General features: G+C 48.5%; 1 protein-coding gene across 1 annotated transcript in view; it reads right to left on the bottom strand.

The window, feature by feature from the left end:
* The window catches only part of RBCK1 (RANBP2-type and C3HC4-type zinc finger containing 1), a 164,343-nt gene that overhangs the window by 8,298 nt on the left and 133,269 nt on the right, over positions 1-22,776 (bottom strand). Inside the window, 2 exon segments of the mRNA XM_030212878.1 lie at positions 16,568-16,747; positions 17,100-17,211. Of these exon segments, the coding sequence (XP_030068738.1) occupies positions 16,568-16,747; positions 17,100-17,211 (292 nt within the window).

Here is a 22,776-nt window from a genome sequence, read left to right as displayed (position 1 = left end):
GTCTATAATTTCCCGGATCTCCTCTGGAAAAACACCCAACAGGTGAGTGCCTAATGCCAAAAAGCAAAATAAACCACCTCCACTCCCCCCACCCCCCCCCCCCCCCAAACCACAAAGCTAGCAAATGAAACTCAAAGGGTGGAAAGCATATGAGAGAGCAGAGTCCATGCCTCTTGTTTAGGGTTAAAGTGGGCATGGCGGAGATCAGTCAACTGCTTTAAGTCTCTGGCCACATGAACAAAGGGCGTCCAGGTTGCTTCCAATTAGCAACAATTTTGCACTTACTGCTGCAAGACAAACGCATTTAATGCACATCTGCCACTGACATCCTCGCTAGTTTCCCAAGTGTAGTAAACAACACTTGGGCTTGCAAGGAAACAATATTCTCCGAGGACAAGCAGGCTGCGTGTTCTCACGACTGGGTTGACGTCCACGGCAGCCCCCACCAACCGGAACAAAAACTTTGCGGGCTGTCCCGCACGCAGGGCACGCCCACCGCGCATGCGCGGCCGTCTTCCCACCCGTGCGCAACCGTTCCCGCTCATTCTTTTCTTTTCCGCGTTGGAGAGAGCCGTGTTCGTCTCTCTCTCTGTGAGCCCCGGAAACCGGATAACGCCTTCAACGCAAATTTTTTTCTTATTCGTTGTTTCTTTAGTTTTGTTTTCCTTTTCAAAACAAAAAACTTTGTCTCCCCTCGTACGTCTAGCGGGGGGCGCCTTGTTGCGGTCGATTTATTTTTCGGGTGTGCTTTTTACCGCCACCATCGACGACTTTGACTTCGCCGACGCAATTTTTCCGTCGATGTCCTCGAAGGTCCCGAATGGATTTAAGAAGTGTGGTCGGTGCGGCCGGCATATCTCGCAGACCGACACTCACGCTTGGTGCCTCCAGTGCCTCGGGCCGGAGTACGATACCAAGACGTGCACCTTGTGTCTCGGTTTACGAAAACGGACACAGGTGGCGAGGCAAGTTCTACGGGACCGTCTTTTTGCAACTTGCGCCGGCCCTTCGACTTCGACGGCATCGGTGTCGACGGCCGCATCTTCGGTACCGATGTCGACGGCCGCATCTTCGGTACCGGTACCGATGTCGACGAAATCGGCACCGACCCCAGGAGCACAGGTTCCGTTGGCCCGCCGGTCTTCCGGAGATGGCAGGGGTGAGCGGCCGCGCGGGCAATCGGCCCCGGTCACTCCCTCTACCCAGGGCCATCGGGACCGAACCCTGTCGGACCCGATCTCTCGAGGTCAAGGGGGATCTACCTCCTCCTCTTCGGTACCGCCAAGCGCCGATGACGGGCACCAGAAGAAAGCCAAAAAGCACCGTCATCGGTCGCCCACGGCGCATGTGGCTACCAGCTCCGGCTCCAAGGATGACTCGACGCCGAGGAAGCGACAGCGCCGGGAGGAGCGTTCCCCCTCGGTGGTAGAGGTATCGCTGTGTCAGGGCACGGGCACTTCGGTGCCGTCTCCTGGACCCGAGCAGATTCTGGCACTGGCACCCCCACCGGCCCCCTCGCCTTTCTCGACAGCGGGCCTTGACGAGTGCCTCCGAGCCATCCTTCCGGGGATCCTGGAAGGGCTGATGCGCCAGACTGTGCCGGCGCCGGGGGTGCTTGCGCCCCCGGCGCCGTTGATGGAGGCGCCGGCGTGCTGTAGCCCGGTGCCGAGGCCTTCGACGCCGACGCCGCTTGCGGCGCCGGTCTCGACCGCCACGCAGGTGGAGTCCCCGTCGACGTTGATGGAGGGAGCTTCATCCCCGCCGGCGCGGGAGTCCACCGCTCGACGACGCCACCGAGGACTCGGTGCCTCGAAGTCGAGCCAGGCCCGGTTGAGGTCTGAGCTACAGGAGCTCATGTCCGATACCGAGGAAGAGGCCTCATGGGGGGAGGAGGAAGACCCCAGATATTTCTCCTCAGAGGAGTCTGTGGGCCTTTCCTCCGACCCCACTCCCTCACCGGAGAGGAAGCTCTCGCCACCTGAGAGCCTCTCCTTTGCCTCTTTCGTCAGGGATATGTCTATCTGCATTCCCTTTCCCGTGGTCTCTGTGGATGAGCCGAGGGCTGAGATGCTCGAGGTCCTCGACTATCCATCACCACCTAGAGAGTCCTCCATGGTAACGTTGCACAATGTCCTCAAAGAGACACTGCTTCGGAACTGGTTGAGACCTTTATCTAATCCCACCATCCCCAAGAAAGCGGAGTCCCAATACAGGATCCACTCAGACCCAGACTTAATGCGGCCTCAATTGCCTCATGACTCAGCGGTCGTGGACTCTGCTCTCAAGAGGGCACGGAGTTCGAGGGATACCGCTTCTGCGCCCCCGGGGCGGGAGTCTCGCACTCTGGACTCGTTTGGGAGGAAGGCCTACCAATCTTCAATGCTCGTGACCCGCATCCAATCCTACCAGCTCTACACGAGCATACACATGCGGAATAATGTGAAGCAACTGGCGGACCTGGTCGACAAGCTCCCCCCGGAGCAGTCCAGGCCTTTTCAGGAGGTGGTCAGGCAGCTGAAGGCGTGCAGAAAGTTCCTGTCCAGGGGTATTTATGACATCTGTGATGTGGCATCTCGAGCTGCGGCCCAAGGTATAGTGATGCGCAGACTCTCGTGGCTGCGTGCCTCTGACCTGGACAACTGCACCCAGCAGCGGCTGGCCGATGTCCCTTGCCGGGGGGGATAATATTTTTGGTGAGAAGGTCGAGCAGTTGGTGGACCAACTACACCAGCGGGAAACCGCCCTCGACAAGCTCTCCCACCAGGCGCCTTCAGCATCCACCTCAGCAGGTGGACGTTTTTCCCGGGCCAGGCAGGCAGCGCCCTACGCCTACAATAAGCGTAGGTACACCCAGCCAGCCTGAAGGCCTCATCAGGCACAGGGACAGTCCCAGCGCGCTCGTTCCCATCAACAGCATGCACCTAAGCAGCCCCCTGCGCCTCCACAGCAAAAACTGGGGACGGGTTTTTGACTGGATCCATGGGAACATAGCCGCCATCAAAGTGTCCGTACCGGACGATCTGCCAGTCGGGGGGAGGTTAAAATTTTTTCACCAAAGGTGGCCTCTAATAACCTCCGACCAGAGGGTTCTCCAAATAGTGCGGTGCGGATACACCCTGAATTTGGCCTCCCCTCCACCAAATTGTCCTCCGGGAGCCCAATCCTTCAGCTCCCATCACAAGCAGGTACTTGCAGAGAAACTCTCCGCCCTTCTCAGTGCCAATGCGGTCGAGCTCGTGCCACCCGGGCAGGAAGGGCAGGGATTCTATTCCAGGTACTTCCTTGTGGAAAAGAAAACAGGGGGGATGCGCCCCATCCTAGACCTGAGAGGCCTGAACAAATATCTGGTCAAAGAGAAGTTCAGGATGCTTTCCTTGGGCACCCTTCTACCAATGATTGGCTATGTTCCCTGGATTTAAAGGACACATACACTCACATCCCGATACTGCCAGCTCACAGACAGTATCTCAGATTCCGTCTGGGGACACGGCACTTTCAGTATTGTGTGCTGCCCTTTGGGCTCGCCTCTGCCCCACGGGGTGTTCACCAAGTGCCTCGTGGTGGTCGCTGCGTATCTACGCAAGCTGGGAGTGCACGTGTTCCCATATCTCGACGACTGGCTGGTCAAGAACACCTCGGAGGCAGGAGCTCTCCGGTCCATGCAGTGCACTATTCACCTCCTGGAGCTGCTGGGGTTTGTGATAAATTACCGAAAGTCCCATCTCCAGCCAGTCCAATCTCTTGAATTCATAGGAGCTCTGCTGAATTCACAGACGGCTCAGGCCTTTCTTCCCGAAACGAGGGCCCACAACCTCCTGTCCCTCGCTTCCCAGACCAGAGCGTCTCAGCAGGTCACAGCTCGGCAGATGTTGAGACTCCTAGGTCATATGGCCTCCACAGTTCATGTGACTCCCTTGGCTCGTCTTCACATGAGATCTGCTCAATGGACCCTAGCTTCCCAGTGGTGCCAGGCCACCGGGAATCTAGAAGATGTCATCCTCCTGTCCCTCAGTTGCCGCAATTCGCTGCACTGGTGGACACTTCGGACCAATTTGACCCTGAGACGTCCATTCCAAATTCCGCAGCCCACGAAAGTGCTGACGACGGATGCATCTCGCCTGGGGTGGGGAGCTCATGTCGATGGGCTTCACACCCAGGGACTGTGGTCCCTCCAGGAACAAGATCTTCAGATCAACCTCCTGGAGCTCCGAGCGGTCTGGAACGCACTGAAGGCCTTCAGAGATCGGCTGTCCTATCAAATTATCCAAATTCGGACAGACAATCAGGTTGCAATGTATTACATCAACAAGCAGGGGGGCACCAGATCTCGCCCCCTGTGTCAGGAAGCCGTCGGGATGTGGCGTTGGGCCTGCCAGTTCGGCATGCTTCTTCAAGCCACATACCTGGCAGGTGTAAACAACAGTCTGGCCGACAGACTGAGCAGAGTCATGCAACCGCACGAGTGGTCGCTCCATTCCAGAGTGGTACGCAAGATCTTCCGAGAGTGGGGCACTCCCTCGGTGGACCTTTTCGCCTCTCAGACCAACCACAAGCTGCCTCTGTTCTGTTCCAGACTACAGGCACACGGCAGACTAGCGTCGGATGCCTTTCTCCTCCATTGGGGGACCGGCCTCCTGTATGTTTATCCTCCCATACCTTTGGTGGGGAAGACCTTACTGAAGCTCAAGCAAGACCACGGCACCATGATTCTGATAGCGCCTTTTTGGCCCCGCCAGATCTGGTTCCCTCTTCTTCTGGAGTTGTCCTCCGAAGAACCGTGGAGATTGGAGTGTTTTCCGACTCTCATTTCGCAGAACGACGGAGCGCTTCTGCACCCCAACCTTCAGTCTCTGGCTCTCATGGCCTGGATGTTGAGGGCGTAGACTTCGCTTCGTTGGGTCTGTCTGAGGGTGTCTCCCGTGTCTTGCTTGCCTCTAGAAAGGATTCCACTAAAAAGAGTTACTTTTTCAAGTGGAGGAGGTTTGTCGTTTGGTGTGAGAGCAAGGCCCTAGAACCTCGTTCTTGTCCTGCACAGAACCTGCTTGAATACCTTCTGCACTTATCACAGTCTGGCCTCAAGACCAACTCAGTAAGGAATCACCTTAGTGCGATTAGTGCTTACCATCATCGTGTAGAGGGTAAAGCCATCTCTGGAGAGCCTTTAGTCGTTCGATTCATGAGAGGCTTGCTTTTGTCAAAGCCCCCTGTCAAGCCTCCTGCAGTGTCATGGGATCTCAACGTCGTCCTCACCCAGCTGATGAAACCTCCTTTTGAGCCACTGAATTCATGCCATCTGAAGTACTTGACCTAGAAGGTCATTTTCTTGGTGGCAGTTACTTCAGCTCGTAGAGTCAGTGAGCTTCAAGCCCTGGTAGCTCATGCTCCGTATACTAAATTTCATCATAACAGAGTAGTGCTCCGCACTCACCCTAAGTTCCTGCCAAAGGTGGTGTCGGAGTTCCATCTTAACCAGTCAATTGTCTTGCCAACATTCTTTCCCAGATTGCATACCCGCCCTGCTGAACGTCAGTTGCACACATTGGACTGCAAGCGAGATTTGGCCTTCTATCTGGTGCGGACACAGCCCCACAGACAGTCCGCCCAATTGTTTATTTCGACCCCAATAGGAAAGGGGTTGCTGTCGGGAAACGCACCATCTCCAATTGGCTAGCAGATTGCATTTCCTTCATTTACACCCAGGCTGGGCTGACTCTTGAGGGTCATGTCACGGCTCAAAGTGTTAGAGCCATGGCACCGTCGGTGGCCCACTTGAAGTCAGCCTCTATTGAAGAGATCTGCAAAGCTGCGACGTGGTCATCTGTCCACACATTCACATCTCATTACTGCCTACAGCAGGATACCCGACGTGACAGTCGGTTCGGGCAGTCGGTGCTGCAGAATCTGTTTGGGGTTTAAATCCAACTCCACCCTCCAGGACCCGAATTTATTCTGGTCAGGCTGCACTCTCAGTTAGTTGTTCTTCATAGGTCAATTTCTGTTATACCCTCGCCGTTGCGAGGTTCAATTGACCTGGGTTCTTGTTTTGAGTGAGCCTGAGAGCTAGGGATACCCCAGTCGTGAGAACAAGAAGCCTGCTTGTCCTCGGAGAAAGCAAATGATACATACCTGTAGCAGGTGTTCTCCGAGGACAGCAGGCTGATTGTTCTCACCTACCCTCCCTCCTCCCCTTTGGAGTTGTGTTTTTTTCCTCATTCCTTTGCTTGTCATTCAACTGGCGGGAACGGTCGCGCACGGGCGGGAAGATGGCCACGCATGCGCGGTGGGCGTGTCCTGCGTGCAGGACCGCCCGCAAAGTTTTTGTTCCGGTTGGTGGGGGCTGCCGTGGACGTCAACCCAGTCGTGAGAACAATCAGCCTGCTGTCCTCGGAGAACACCTGCTACAGGTATGTATCATTCGCTTTCTTGGTATCTGAGAAATCGATCTGGTAACCGGTCCAAAAAATTTAACAGGAACAAGTTCTCCAGTTATGAAAAGAAGTTCCTAGAGCAGTCCCACAATGCCAGTAAAGAGCGCAGTAGCTGTAGAGAGAAACATTTTGAATAATCCCTCTGGTTTGTAATACCATCTTGTAACAACTTTGTACGCATTCTCTTTAATCAAGACACAAATAGAGGCTTTTTTAACTTCATGAAATACCATTTTCCAAGCACTCAATTCCAGTTCTTCACCCAAATCCCACTCCCAAGTCCAACATAAATTTATATTTCTTAACATTTTTGCCAATCAAAAACCTATATAATATTGATATAGGGCCCTTCAATTTACCCAGAGCGCCCCACAGATTTTCCAAATATTTCACATCCTCAGGGTCAACCCGCAACCAATTTTGGAACATCATAAAATGCTTAACTTGCAGATAAGAAAAAAGATCTTGGGACAGTAGATGGTATGACTCCTGAAGATCTGGAAGCTGGGCAATCTCTCCCACATCTGTCTAAAACATGCCAACCCAGCTCACTCTCAACCACAGAAAGTGGGATTCCCCTGCCCCACTGCAAATAAAGGCTCATATTGCAGTGGAGCCAGGGAAGAAGTCCTAGCCCCTCGACCGTGCCACCTACACACCTTTTGCCAGATATCCAAAAGATGCCTAATAAAAGGATTACATAAACAAAAAAAGCAACACCGGGCCATCAAGAAAGAGATAATAACCATCCTTTATTGTGAAAAAGACCCGATACGGGCCGTGTTTCGGCGCACAAGCGCCTTCCTAAGGGGTCAGAGTACATCTTCATAATATATGAGCAGAAGTTTTCAGACAATCTAAATGAATTGCCAGCAATCGCTGGGCGTTCATTCAATCAAGCCAGACGCTGTCTTGTTTGGAAACCGCCCCCCCCAAAAAAAATCTATGAGGTTTTCTTCTCCCCAAATAAAATCCAACAGGCTCCTTTGGAGCTGGTGAAGCTTGCCAGGGGCCACGTCTAATGGGAGCGTCTGAAAAAGAAATAACAGCTGGGATAAAACATTCATCTTTACAATGCAGTATAACCCCACCATGAAACCTACAAACCCCTCCATTTCCCCTAAATCCAATTTAATCTAAGGAGTTTACCATAATTACTGCAATACAGTAGGGAAAGAGAGATATTCCCAAGTAATGAATCCTATCCCTAGCCCAGTTAAAAGGAAAAGACTGTCATAGTAACATAGTAGATGACGGCAGATAAAGACCTATATAGTCCATCCAGTCTTCCCAACAAGATAAACACAGTATAAGGTATGCTGTGATACTTCATTGTATACCTGATCTTGATTTGTCCTTGCCACTTTCAGGGCACAGACCATGAAGTCTGTCCAGCATTGCTCTCTAACTTCTGAAATTGGCATCAAAGCCCCACTCCAGCTCATCCAGATCTGTCCAGCCACAGTCGGGGCACATCGTAGAAGTCTGCTCAGCACTGGCTTTGCTTCCCAATTGCTGTAGTTGCCATCTAATCACCACAAAGATTCTTTGCATCCATTCCTTCTCAACAGGATTCCTTTGTGTTTATCACACGCATTTTTGAATTGTGTTACTGTTTTCACCTCCATCCCCTCCAGCAGGAGGGTATTCCAGGCAGGGGCGGACTGAGAGTGGTCTAGGCCCCCTGCCTGGCCACTGCCCGACGACCCCCTACCACCGCAGCCAATGCCCCCACCATCCCAGTTCTTTCCTACCTGCTGTGCTGCTGCTACTCCCCTTCCAGCAGATGCAAATTTCAAAAACTGACATATTTCAATCACTATGCTATAGGCTAACAAATAAACATAAAACAAAAAAATGGAAAATATGATGATACCAATTTATTGGATCAAATATATTTTCCAGTTAGCTTTCAGAGGCCAAAACCTTTTTCCTCAGGTAAGAACAGTATACTGCTATTAAGGTATTCTGTTCTGACATGAGAAAGGAGGGTTGAGTCTCCAAACATTAGTCAAAAATGTATTAAAATTAGTCCAATAAAGATATCATCTTATTTCCATTTTCTTTATTAACACAGCTACCACACTACTTTATACTAAACTAAAAATACAATTAAATTTTCCTACCTTTGTTGTCTGGCTGTTTACTTTTTTCTAATTGTGTTGGTCCCAGTCTCTTGTTTCTTCTTTCCTCGATCTCTTCTTAACTCTCGCCAGCGTCTATCCCTCTCTCTTCCCCCCTTTCCATCCAGCATCTGCCGCCTCTCTTCCCCTCTTTCCATCCATCGTCTGACGCCTCTCTCCCCCCTTTCCATCCAGCGTCTGCCGCCTCTCTTCCCCTCTTTCCATCCAGCGTCTGCCCCCTCTCTCCCCCCTTTCCATCCAGCATCTGCCCCCTCTCTCCCCCTTTCCATCCAGCGTCTGCCCCCTCTCTCCCCCCTTTCCATCCAGCATCTGCCGCCTCTCTTTCCCCCTTTTCATCCACCAGTGTCTGCCGCCTCTCTTCCCCCCTTTCCATCCAGTGTCTGACCCTTCTCGCTCCTCACTTCCATCCAGAGTCTCTCCTCTTTTTTTCTCCCTCCTCCAGCATCTGGCCCCTCTCTCTCCCCAGTTCCATCCAACACCTGCATCCAGCTTCTATCCCTTCTCTACCCTTCATCTAGTGACTGTCCCTCTTTCCATCAGACATCTGTCCCCTCTCTCCTCATCCAGCATCTGTCCTCCCTTCCACCTCCATCCAGCATCTGTCTCATCTCTTCTTCCTTCCATCCAACATCTGTTCCCCCTCCCCACTCCATTCTCCATCCATCCATCATCTGTCCTTCCCAGTCACCCTGTACCTGGGGTCCTCCTTATTCCTGCTCAATTTATATGTCCCCGCTATCACCCCACCTAATCCCCATAATCCCCAGTCTTCCACCCTACCCTCACTTAAGTATTTTTTTTCAGCCCCACCCAACACCCAAACCCTCTCTTCCCCTCCCCTCCCACTGAACACCCCCACTACTACTGGCACACCAGGACTAACCCCACTCCCACCCAATACCCCCCTGCCACAGACACCACTGCTGCCGTTTCAGCAGTGGCGGCAAAAATAGAAAAAAAAGATTGTGGGGCTGTACCATTCCCTTCCCACTCGCAGCTGACCGGCTCTGCCCCGGATCAGGAAATTGTTAGAGGAAGGCGGGACAGGCAGCCGCGAACAGGAGGAACAGTGCGGCTCTGCGATCTTTATTTCTGTTTTTGCCGCCACTGCTGTAACAGCAGCAACAGTGGTGGCCGCAGCAGGAGGGTAGTGTGTGGGAATGGGGAGAACGGCGGGCATCCGGGCAGAGCCTCTAGGCCCTCGGGCACTGCCCGGCTGCCTGAACGGTCAGTCCACCCCTGATTCCAGGTATGTACCACCCTCTCCATAAAAAAGTACTTCCTGACATTATTCCTCAGTTGGCACCCCTGCAGTTTAAATTCATGTCCTCTAGTTCTTCCACCTTCTCTTCTCGAGAAAAGGGTTTGTTTGTAGATTAATATCTTTCAAATATTTGAAAGTCTGTATCGTATCATCCCTGTCTCTTTTCCTCCTGGATTTGTACAACTTTTGTATCCAAGTGCTATCCCAGTCGAAAACCTTCTCAGCATCTGTGGCCAACAACACCAATTTGAACCAAGCCAGCTGAACCCCCCACATCACATTGAAAGTGCACCGAATATTGTCGGCTACCCGGCACTTGGGAACAAAGCCTGACTGGTCAACATGAACCAAGTCAGGCAATATCTGCATCAATCTCTGGTCTCAAATTTTTGCAATTAACTTTAACATCAGTATTTAATAAGGAAATGGGCCAGTAGGATCCACAAACAGATCCTTTCTTGGTTTCAGCAAGACTGAAATAACAGCCTCGGATGTACTAGGAGATAAAGAATTACCTGACAAAAGTACATTACCAACCCAACACAGTAAAGGGCCTAATTCACCAAGAAAAAGCTTATAAAATGTTGAAGAATACCCATCTAACCCTGGGCCTTTCCACTCTGCCCATTGAATCTCCGAAAGGGAAATGGGAGAATCCAGTTGAGTCCTAACGTCCAGGGACAGAATAGGCAAATCAATAGATTGTAAGTATCAGGGCCGGTCTAACCCAGTAAGCAGGGTAAGCCCTGCAGGGGGGCGCCTGCCTTCAAGGGCGCAGCTTTGCAAGCAATCAAGCTCTGCTGAGGCTTTTGTTTTTCAGTATCTAATTTCTGCTGCTTATCTCAGTCTGGCTCCAAAGCTGTCAGCTCTCTGTCCCGTCCCGTCCCCTCCCAAGCAGAGAAATATCCTCCTTGTGTTTGTCTGAGGACGTCACTGCTCCAACTGAATCTGGCTCTGAAATAATTTGTGGGAGCTCAGCTAACCTCTGCCCAGAGAGGGCTCAGACAGAGACAGCATAGCAGAGCCTGGACCCTTGTTTTGTCAGAGACTGCTGTTTAGTGCTGCACCTGACCCACCCTTTTCCACCCCAACCCCCCACCCCCAACACAGCAACTCACAGGACAGGAGGGCTAGATGTCTGCTTTCAATTCCTAACCATCACCTATCTCTCATTCCCACTTCAGTAACTCCTGTTAGCCTGTCCAACTCAGATTGTAGAATATGTTAGTTTATGCTGATTAAGTCTGTCCTAGCTAGATCCTAAGCTGTGCTCGATGGGAAGGCTATTGTGCTGCATGCAGAGTCTAACTTCTTAGGATTTCAGGTTAGTTTTTGAAGAATTTGAAGAGGGGCTATTTCTGTTCTACATGTGTGACTGCAAGGCCAAGTGTCTGAATAAGGATCTGTTTGTTAGATTCTGAAATTTTGATAACACATTGTTTTTCAGAGTTAGCAAGAATGTCTGTTCTCCTAATTCCTGGTCTGTGTGCTAAGTTATTTTTCTTCTATACTGGTGTAATATTTTCAATGATGCCATGGCTGGTAAAAGGGGTGTGTCTACTGTGGGGGCGGAGCCATAGTGATCCCGCCTCTGGATGGGTAGGGGTGCCGACTAATAGACTGCAGGAGGGCGCTAGAAACCCTAGGGCCGGCCCTGGTAAGTATTGATCAATATCCCCCTCTAGAATCCCCTTCCCTGGGCCATAAAGAGCCCTATAAAAATTCTTCACTGATCTCATTATCAGTGTAATACAAAACATCCCTCTTACCCTTTATGTTCTGAATAATCTGAGTCATTCTCCACTCCCGTAACAATCATGCTAACATAGTACCTGATTTATTGCTGAATTAAAAAAAATGTTTTAAGCCTTTGATGCATGAAGTTAACTTTTTCTATTTGAAGCCTACCCAAATCAGGGCTAACCTGTAGCAGCTCATAAAACCTTATGGGGTCACCTCTTTCTTTATGCTGTGCTTCCAAAACACACAAGTGTTCCCCCAAGGTCAGATCCGTCTTATCAAAGTTATGTTTTTTTTCTGGGCTCCCCATCTGATTAAGGGCCCCCACACTACTACTATCAGTGCATCCCATAAATAATTATCCTGTATATACTTTTAGATCACCCGCCATATATCATCACAAACAGCACTGTCCCCTAGTAAATTATCATTAAGCTTTCAGAAATCCTTAGACTGATGTTGTGCCCACAAATCCACCTCCACCTTTATAGGAATGTGATCAGAAATCTGTATAGGCTCAAAGTGAACATCACAGATCTGGCCCCGAAAATTTCTGTGACAGCAAAACTGACTTATTCTGGTGTAGGTATCCTTAGATTAAAAAGTATAGTTCTTTTGGGCAGGGTGGTGCAGACACCATATATCCACTAATTCCAACCCCCAAACAAGCGACAGCAAAGGCTGTCTATGGAAAGGTCCTCCCCCCTCCTTCAAGTGGTCCAAGGTCTCATCAGGAACAATATTAAAGTCCCCTCCCTTAAAGATCATTCCCTGATAGAATTCAAGATGTGGATGAAGAAGCCTCCTGTGAAAAACACCCTGCCCACTGTTTGGCTCATGAATGTTAACCAAAGTCACCTCCTTGCCTTAGAATAACCCTTAATTGCCAAACAACGGCCTACCTCTATCATTTATCGTTTATTAAAATTTTCAGTACTGCTTTCTTTGTGTAAAGTAGTTTAAATAAAAATATTGTAATATAAAAGCAGTGATTCAGAAAAGAATGCCAATAATTAGATAGAAAAGCTCTAAGCTACCAGTAGTAAGCAACCAGATGTCAAGAACCAGCATAATTCTCATTCACATCCTACTATTCCCTGCTGCAGAATGTGCCCAAACCAAGGTACCGTAGGCCTGTTGGAAGAAATTAGTTTTTAAAGATTCTCGAAATAATACATATAACGTTTCCAGCAAAAGGTATTGTAGTAGTGAGTTCCATAATGCAGAAGAAAGAAAATAGAAAGCACTTGATTTAGTAGATTCCAGCCAGGCTTTAGAAGTGGGAGGAAGAACTAACCTATTATCATTTTGTGAATGTAGATTACGATAGGGAGTGTAAGGGATCACCAAAGAAAAAAGGTAAGCAGGAAAACCACTATACAGAACCTTATGTTAGTGCTAAAACCTTGATCCTAAATTCAATAGATAACCAATGAAGCTGTTTAAAGAGAGGTAAGACATGATCAAAGCATGATGCTCAACAGAGAATGCGGGCTGCAGTGTTTTGTAAAATTTGTAGCCTTCTAAGATTGTATTTAGTGATCCCTACGTAGACAGTATTGCAATAGTCATATCTAGAGTGATGGAAAGCCAAGTGCATCGAGGTCCAAAAAGTGACGAATAGCCCTAAATTTGCAAAGAAGGAAGAAACCTAATTTAACAGCAAGGTTGACCCCTCCCAAAAGCTTGAGACTGAAGGCCAATGAGTGAGTTTTTTCTTGCGGGGCCCAAGCAGGTCTGATACCAGTTCTGGCATATGTACATTACCAGTGCTTTTTTTTGTAGAAAAAAAGGTGCCGGTACTCATTATGGGCGGGGGTCACACATATGGCTCCACCCCTATTATAGCCACACCCACATTAGCCATACCCCTTATATCAGCCATGGCGCATATAAACAGACATCATTGAAAATATTATACTTGTATAGGAGAAAAAAATAACGTGATTTTTTTTCATTATAAATAATTTCTGTAAGCTGTTACAGATCCAGTATACCCAGTGCAAAATAAGACGGCAGATGTAAATTCTCAAATTGGGCATATTCCAAACACTAAAATGAAAATAAAATGATTTTTTTCTACCTTTGTTGTCTAGTAACTTTGTTTTTCTATCCATATTGGTCCCAGTCTCTGATTCTGCTGCTCTCTATCTGTTCTCTTAACTCTATTTTCCATTTATTTCTTTACTTTCCTCCTTTCTTCTTCATTTCTTGCCCTACATCCATAAGTAAAAGCTGGGTCCTCCTCCGTGGAATTGACTGGAGAAGGCATAACGTGGATCCAGCTGTTTTTCTCCTCTCTTCTCTTTCCCTCATCTCCATCCATATGCATCTTCTTCTTTTTTCTTTCCTCCCCTCCATCCATGTCCAGCACTTCTCCTCTCTCTTCCCCTCCATCCATATCCAGCATTTCTCCTCTCTCTTCCCTCCCCTGTATCCATGTAAAGCAATAATTCTCTGTCCCCTCTCCTCCATCCAGCATTTCTCCTCTCTCCCCGTGAACTCCTCCATCCATCCATGTCCAGCAATTCTCCTCTGTCTCCTGCTCTCCTCTCTAACCATTTCCAGCATTTCTCCTCTGTTCCCTGCCCTCCCCTCCATGTGCATCTCCTTCCTGTCTTCTCTCCCCTCCATCCATGTCCAGCATGTCTCCTCTCTCCCATGTCCAGCGATTCTCCTCTCTCCTATCCCTCCCCTCTCATCCATGTCCAGTTGGTCTCCTCTCTCCTATCCCTCCCCTCTCATCCATGTCCAGTTGGTCTCCTCTCTCCCCTTCCCTCCCCTCTCATCCATGTCCGATTCTCCTCTCTCCCCTGCCCTCCCCTTCCATCCATGTCCAGCGAATCTCTCTTCGCTGACCTCCCCTCCCATCCATGTCCAGTATGTCTCCTCTCTCCCTCCCCTCCCCTCTCATCCATGTGCGATTCTTCTCTCTTCCTTGCCCTTCCCTCCTATCCATGTCCACCATGTCTCCTCTCTTCCCTGCCCTCCCCTCTCATCTATGTCCAGTGATTCTCCTCTGCCCCCTGTCCTCCCCTGCCATCCATGTCCAGCGATTCTCCTCTCTCCCCTGCCCTCCCATCCATGTCCAGCAATTCTCTCTTCCCTGCCCTCCCCTCCCATCCATGTCCAACATGTCTCCTCTCTCCCCTGCCCTCCCCTCTCATCCATGTCCAGCGATTCTCCTCTCTCCCCTGCCCTCCCGTCCCCTCCATGTCCTGCGATTCGTTCAAACCTCAGCCCTCCCTCAGCTCCCCTACTTTTTGTTCATGCACCCTGCCTTGAAATCTTTAATTTACCTGAAGTTGCGGTGAACTGGCAGTAAAAGCAGCTTGGCAGGCAGGCTTGCCTCCTCGTCACTTCCCTCTCAGCGCATCCCGCCCTCGCGGAAAGGAAATTACATCAGAGGAAGGCGGGACACGCTGAGAGGGAAGGGAAGTGAAGAGGAGGCAAGCCTGCCTGCCAGCTGTTTTTACTGCCAGTTCGCCGCGACTTTGGGTAAATTAAAGATTTCAACACAGGGAGCACGGGTGCACGAACGGAAGGGAGCGGGCAGGTGAGCCAGAGCTCACAAAAAGGTGCTGGTACACCGTACCAGCACAAAAAAAAGCACTGTACATTACAAACATTAATAGTCTAATCAATAAATAGAAAATAAAATTCATTTTTTTTACCTTGCTGTCTGTTCATTTTTCTGATCATGTTGGTCCCAGTCTCTGGTTTCTGCCTTCCTCTGGCAGGGTCTCCTGATCTATCAGGCATTTCTTCTCTGTCCATGCCCATAATTCAACTCCCCTCTCTGTCCCTGCCCCTATCTTCCTGCCATGTTGAGCATCTCCCCTCTGTATCTTTATTCTTGCCCTGTTCAGCACCACGTCTCTATGTCCCTATCCCCCTCCCCATATCCAACATTGCATCTCTCATTATGAATTTCTCCCCTTATTTCTTCTTCCCTCTTGTCCTCCCTCCCACAGAACCAGTATCTCCCATCCTACCCTCCCTCTTTCCATCCAGGGTGTACCCTCTGCTCTCCTCCTCTCCCCCATTTCTAGTCAGGGTGTGTCCTCGTTCTCTGCCTCCTTCTCTCTCCTCATTTCTAGCCAGCATCTGCCCTCTTTCTCCTACTTTATCCCCTCTCTTTCCATCAATCTAGCATCTGCCTACTTTCTGTTCCCCCCTCCCACCCTGACACCCCTGCTGCTGTTGTTTCTCTAGGTGAGCAGCAGCAGTGGTGGTGGCGGCAACAAAGAATCTACACTCACTGCAGGGTCAGACTCTCCATTGGTGCAGTTGCCAGCTCTGCCCCAGAACAGAAACTGATGTCTAAGGGGGTGGGACCGGCAGCCATGCCTATGGAGAGTCCAGCCCCATGGTGAGTGTAGCTTCTTTTGCAAAAAGAGTAAACAGCAGGAGGGAGAAAAGGTCCTACTGCCCATGCTGCACAGCAGTTGAGAACTGCTGCGTGGCCTTTAGGGAATATTGCCTGGGAGTCAGAATGCGTGTGAAGAGGGTACACATGTGCGTGTCACATGCCGAATGCATGAGACTTGGTCTATCTTGGATTATGTTCAAGTAATGCTGACGACGATGTTTTTACATTTTGGAAAAATAAGTAAAAGTGTTGGCCAAACCTAGCAAAACGTGCACGGAATCTTGTGCATTCCTGCTACCAGCACATCATTTTCTATTGTGAGAAGGACTGTGGTGGAAAGGAGAACTAGACTGAATCCTCGGATTGTTGTTGACTTATTATTTGTCCATGCGTTAATATCATAACAGTACATGATGGGGTTTTTTTATTATATTGGTTACAGGCCTACAAAAGGCCTTACATAGTATATAAAACTCCAAAACATGCAGGAGTGGGGTCGGAGCTGATGGAGATGGAGTTTGATTTTACAAAGATAGGGAAAAACATTGTCCCCATGTCGTTCTGTATTCTCAGGGGCTGAGTCTGAGGGGGGGTATCAGGGGTGATGTGGCAGTCCTACCTTGCACAGTAGACAGTTCATTTTCTTACAGAGAGGACACAGGTACTCATTCACATCATCTTCGTAGAGGCACCAGCTACGACAGTCAGCTGTCCTACAGTGATAACTGTTCTCACTGCGATTCTCAGCAACAGATACTCCCTGATCCAGGAAATGCTGATACTCCTCAAGAGACAGGAGCTACAACCAGAACACAACACATTTAGTACCCTAAAACCACCTAAACAACCGTCACCCTCCCCTGCATAATTAACTAATGCATTCAATGGCATTGATAACTACCCCAAGCAGAAGTGGCACCCCAAAACCTCATAGAGAACTGACCCCCTCACTGCACATTCAGCTGCACCATAATTTGACAACCCCAAGCATAATGAACACCTTGGGGGCTAAAAAATGATTGTCCCAATGCTATACTTAGCACCCCAAGACTACATGAACTATTGTCACTAGTGCTGCACACACAAAACACCCTACAACTATACACATAATTCTCCAGCAGCCTGCCTGCCAGGCCTGTGTTCAGCCGCACCGCTTTGATTTCTCGCTCCAGAAGCTTTCCTGTGCAGGTGTATTTTTCATCCCTGTAGGGACAGGAGACCTCTGGCTCTGGGCTGTTCAGGATTGTGCCCTTCAAACAATCTCTGCAGATAGCAAAAGGGTTGAATTAGGTAAGTTTGAAACTCATGAGCAATAGTGCCAATCACTAGAGCTTTGTGTCCTTTACCATGTCTGTATCTTTCATTAAGACTAACAGTTCAGTCACTTTCTCTCTTCAGGTTCTGCCACTATGCCTTTCTTTGTCTTTCTGCAAGTTAATCAACCATAATTAGGTGCCTATAGCATTACTCCTTCTGATCCTCACTTGCAAAGTAGCGAAGGAAAATCTCAAGATCAGTTAAGGCAGGCTTGTTCAACCGTTTTCTGTTTTGGGCCAGATTTTATATTTTGTAACATTTGGAGGCCAAAACATGCGCACGCACACACGCTGTTTCTGAGAAGCACGCATTCATGCACTCTGAAAACACCCAGTCTCTCTCTTTCTTATGTCTCCCCTCTAGCCTTCACTCAATCTTTCTCCTTCTCTCATGTCTATCCTCCAGCCGTCATCCAGGCAGTTTCTCTTTCTCACGTCCCCACTGTACAAGTACGTGCCATTTTGCACCATGTGTACCCTTTTCTGCACACGTCAGTGTTTAACATGCAAAAAATGTTCATAAAATTATCCCCCAGAGCTGAGACCCATTTCTAGGAGCAACCTCCTTTTTCTTAACTCTGAAAATGCAAATCTATCCTTTTCTCCCCTTCAGCCAACAGTTCTCTTCCCCCTCCCTCCATTGATGGCCATACCCCTCAGAACAAATCAAGTTTATTGAGCACTTGCTATTCTGCCTATCAGTGATGCCAACTAAACAGCTTACAGACTAAAAAAAGAGGAAAGTGAGAAGGACTGAGCATCAAGCAGAGGGAAGGAGGGAGCACTACACTGCCATGATAGTAAAGAGGGGGATGCTATCAAGGTTCTTAGTTATTCTCAATTCATAACTCACTTTCAAATCACAAATAGACTCAGTTATTTGCGCCTCCTTCTTTGCCCTTCGTCACCTCCATGCTGTTCATCCTCTTCATCCTTACACTTATGCCCCCTCATTCTTGCCCTTGTTATATCCTGCTTAGACTACTATAATTCCCTTTACTCTGTTCTTTTCAGTTCCTTAAATCCTTCAGCTCATTCAGTCACTACTGTTATCTCCTTCATGATGCTACCTGCTTTGATCATGTGACCCACCCCCCCCCCCCCCCCCCCCCCCCCCCCCCCTCCCCCATTATGAACATTGGCTCCTGGTCATCACTCGCATCAAATATAAAATCCTCCTCATCTGTAAATCCCGTCAACCACTTGCCCCTTCTTAACATCATCCCCTACACCCCTCTCTGCTGTCTCCTCTCTGCAGATCAGAACCTATTGACCCTCCCCCCACCATTGGTCCTTCATCTCAGCCTCAAGGAACTTGGTATTTAATACATAGGACCCAAACTTTGGAACGACTTTGCCCTTCTCCATCAGAAACCAACCAACCCTCACCTATTTTATGAAACTACTTAAGACCTATTTTTCCTACAGTCCTTCCCCTTCTCCGCTACCTAGAGCTCTGCTTGACTATACTGTCTAGTACCTCCTTTTCTCTTCTTTTTATTGTAAACTGCTGTTATTGCCTATGCTGAGGCTAGTGGGTGGTATATGGCATAAATAAATAGTCATATATGGTTAAAATGCAAGACCAACCCAAACTTCATCACATGGCTGAAGCTTGCAGGTAGCTGAGTCACAGTGGGGGAAGGCTTCTGAGGGCTAAGTAAAAGTGCTTTGTGGGCCAGGTTGTTCAGCCTGGATTAGATGCAAAGTCATTGTGGACATCCTGTAAACTTGACCTGCTGAGGGATCCAAAAGAGAGATTTGGCTGACAGCACTGCAGCCTGGGTGGGTCTTGTGCTCTTTATCTGCTGTCAGCAGTGGTGTGCTGGAGCGGGCTCTCACCGGGCTCGCGAGAGCCGTTTGTTAAGTTTTAAGAATTTTGGGAGCTGGTTGTTAAAGTAGGCCTCCCATGGCTACTTTAACAACTGACTCCCAAAATGTGGGCTTGGGCCCCCTCCTGAATTCTCTTTTACTTTGCTAGCAGTGATGCTGGCCCCACCAGCCAAGTAAATAGACTGCTGCTGCTGCTCCCTGCTCCTTGTTTCTGACTCTGAGCCTCAGGCTGGGACTTTTCATGCAAGCGCAAGAAGGTTCCATCATGCTGCTCAGAGCCAGAAACAAGCAGCAGAGAATGGTGGCAGTCCATTTATTGGCTGGTGGGCTCGGCAAAGGTATGCCTAGCGTGCCTGCACAAGGGAGGGGAGAGAGAGGCATGTATTCCCCCCCTCCCCCAAAATTTCAGGGCCGGCTATGCCCGGAGAGAGAGCCCGTTGTTAAAAATTTACCAGCACACCCCTGGCTGTCAGATTTATATTTGTGTAAGGCTGATGGAAACTTTCCTGTTCTTTATAAACCTAAAGTATGTTGCCAGGCTGTGCATCTATATCTGTAAGCTCATTTGTAATCAGACCCTTGAAACTTGCAAAAAGAAAAAAAAAAGAATCAGAATGGCTCTCACTGATTAAAGCACCAGTCATTGTGCAACAGTGAGATCTAGTGGCTGGATTTACTGTTCAAAGCCCTAGGCGTTAGGAGATATCTATTGGTTGGATTCAGATGCTCACAAAAGAAGATCCTGGAGAAGGACCTCAAATGACTAGAAAGATTACATATAGGAATGGAGTTAGTTACTATACCATTCACAGAATAAGGACAGAGCAATGCAGCTGGATGAAAGCCAGGAGTGTTTAAGGGGCAAGCAGAGTAAAGGAAGCAAATTATCCCTGTCAACTTCTAAGCAGCTTGTAGATGCAAGGAAACACAATTTGCAGAAGCCTAAAAAACAAGATGGGAGAGTTGGAGTATGTAGCACTAAATGAAGAGGTAGATATAATAGGCATCTCAGACACTGATGGAAGGAAGACAATCAATGGGACACACTGTTAACAGAGTACAAATTATATCACAATGATAAAGTGGATCAAATTGGAGGGCGTATTGCGCTATATGTTAGCGGGAACTGAGTCAAACAAAATAAACATTCTACATGAAACAGCAGCGTGGAATCCTTAGGGATAGAAATTCCATGTGTGAAGGGAAGGAATATACTTGTGCTGGTCCCATTGCATGGGATAGCCTTTGCTCTCTATATATATGGTAATGAATTTTATTTCTATAAAAATGGACCAGGTTCTTGTATTTCTGTGGTCCTCAGTGTTAGCCTTTGTAATCATCTGTGCTGCTTTCAATACTGGCAGCTTGTTGAGGATTCTTGCCCCTGGGCATGCTGGGAGGAGCATGGTTTCTCCCCCTCCCTCCGTGGGATTCCTCAGGAGAAAAGTAGAAGAATATGGCAACTGGCTGTTAGATCCAAGGAGGTTGAAGAAAACAGGAGACGGGACGACGTCAAAAAGTTGAAGCCACTCGGTAAAGTCTCTTTCCCCTCCCCCCATGCAGCCATCATTCAAGTACATTCAAAACAAAGCAAACAAGTGTATGAGCTGCTGCATCTATGTTGTCATTCTTTATTGCTGGTAGCATTTTTATTTGATCTCATATTTTCAAACATGCCATCTTGTGCAGCATATGGATGTACAAAGAGGAAGTGTAATAACAGAATATCTTTTCATAGGTAGAGTAGTAATTTGTTTTCTAAATCGGAATCAGTGTGTCATCTGGAGGGGCTGGTTATAGGGACAACCTAGCAGATGTTATATTTGTGCAGAGATTTTTTTTTCTGTTATGAGAATCAGGTGCTCAACATTCAGAGTTTCTATTTATTTATCTTTTTATGGCATTTAAATCCCATATTAAACATTATTTAGCTTAAAAACTTTGGAGCATTTGAAATCTTTTTTTTCCCTATGCTTAGATCAAAAGAAAAAGATGGCATGTGGGAACTTGCTCCTTTTGTTTTGTGCATTGCAGTGGTATCTTGCCAGGTACTTGTGACCTGGATTGGCCACTATTGGAAACAGGATGCTGGGCTTGATGGACCTTTGGTCTGTCCCAGTATGGCAATACTTATGTACTTTTTAAGTGCAAGGGTCTGGGACCAAAGAAATGCATGCAGTTAACCGAAGCGTGCACTTAACCATTGTGACCCATAGAAGATTGACATCTGATAAACATATGTACAGTACTGTTTATTATTATACATCCAGTATACAGTCTCCGTTAACTGACATTAGGCTTACTTGAAGTAATCAGTTATAGTCCTCTGTACACTAATGGGTCTGTGAGTTCCATAGACTACGTCTACTAGACGGTAACAACTGTCATAGCACTGACATCCAGTGGCCTCCAGATAGGCCCACACGGTGTTGAGACTCTCCAGCGCTCTTGCAGAAGTGACAGGTGGAGGTTGTTGAATTTCGTCAGCATGTGCCTCGCTGCTCATTTCATCTTCTGTTTCATCATCAGCTGTTGTTGCCTGCGTGTGGGCGCATATCTCCACATCAGTGCTGTCGTCAGCTGTTTGTAGATCATAATCAACAGCTACGTAGTGATGAAACTCCACTTCAGTAACACCGGCTGGGATGTCAATAACCTATTCATCTGACATGTTTGCAACAGCTGCATCTTTTTCTTGCCTCTCCACATCCTTAACAAAGCTTGCCCGCTTGTAGCAGTTCACAATGGTTGCCTGTGTAACATGATTCCATGCTTCTTTCTGCATATGTAAGGGATCCAACAGTGATAGATTACGAGCCAGTTCAACAGCACGTTTATCCTGCCAGTCTGGTCATCCATAATGCTCATCAGATGACGTAGCACAAGAGCCCGATAATGTTGTTTGAATTGGCTATTATGCCCTGATCCATAGGTTGAATCAGAGAGGTAGTGTTTGGTGACAGGAAGACCACCTTGACGTTATACAGCCTGACATCATCCCTGTGTGCAGCACAATTATCACAAAGCAACAAAATCTGACGCCTTTGTGCCCGCATTCTAGTGTCTAACTTCTTTAGCCACTGCTTCCAAATTTCCCCCAGTCATCCATGAATTTGCGTTAGCCTGCGTATGACACAGGAGTCGCTTAACTTTCTTGAAGCAACCGGGCTGTTTGCTCTTTCCAATGACGAGGGATTCCAACTTCTCACTCCCATCCATATTGCAGCAAAGGAGGATCGTCAGGTTGGTCCTTCAACGTTTTACCTCCAGTAGTTTGGGCATGTTTGAATGCAAGTGTTCCATCAGGAATCGCTCGCTAGTAGAGACCATTTTCATCAGCATTGAAAATGTCACGAGGTGCAAACTTGTTCAAGATGGTAGGAAGAACTGAACCAGGGCCGCCGAGAGGGTGGGACAAAAGTCCCCGGGCCCAGGCCTCCGGAGGGGGGCCCGGCGCCACCCGCATTCAGGCCCGCCTGCCATTGCTCCCCGAACTAACTACTAAGCCTTAAACGCCTCCTTCCTTTCCTTTTCACCACCTTCGCGGCAAGCAGCCAGCAGGCAGGCCACTCCTTTCCATGTCCCGCCCTCGCCTGACGTAACAGAGGAGCAGTCTTAAACCATGCATATAAGCGAATCTTGCACTTATCAGTGGTGTCACTAAACCAAAGTTTTGTCC

Source organism: Microcaecilia unicolor, chromosome 8, assembly GCF_901765095.1.
Source record: "Microcaecilia unicolor chromosome 8, aMicUni1.1, whole genome shotgun sequence".
Classification (NCBI taxonomy): Eukaryota; Metazoa; Chordata; class Amphibia; order Gymnophiona; family Siphonopidae; genus Microcaecilia; species Microcaecilia unicolor.
Note: the sequence above shows the minus strand (reverse complement) of the source record. Positions and strands in the feature narration are given on the sequence as shown.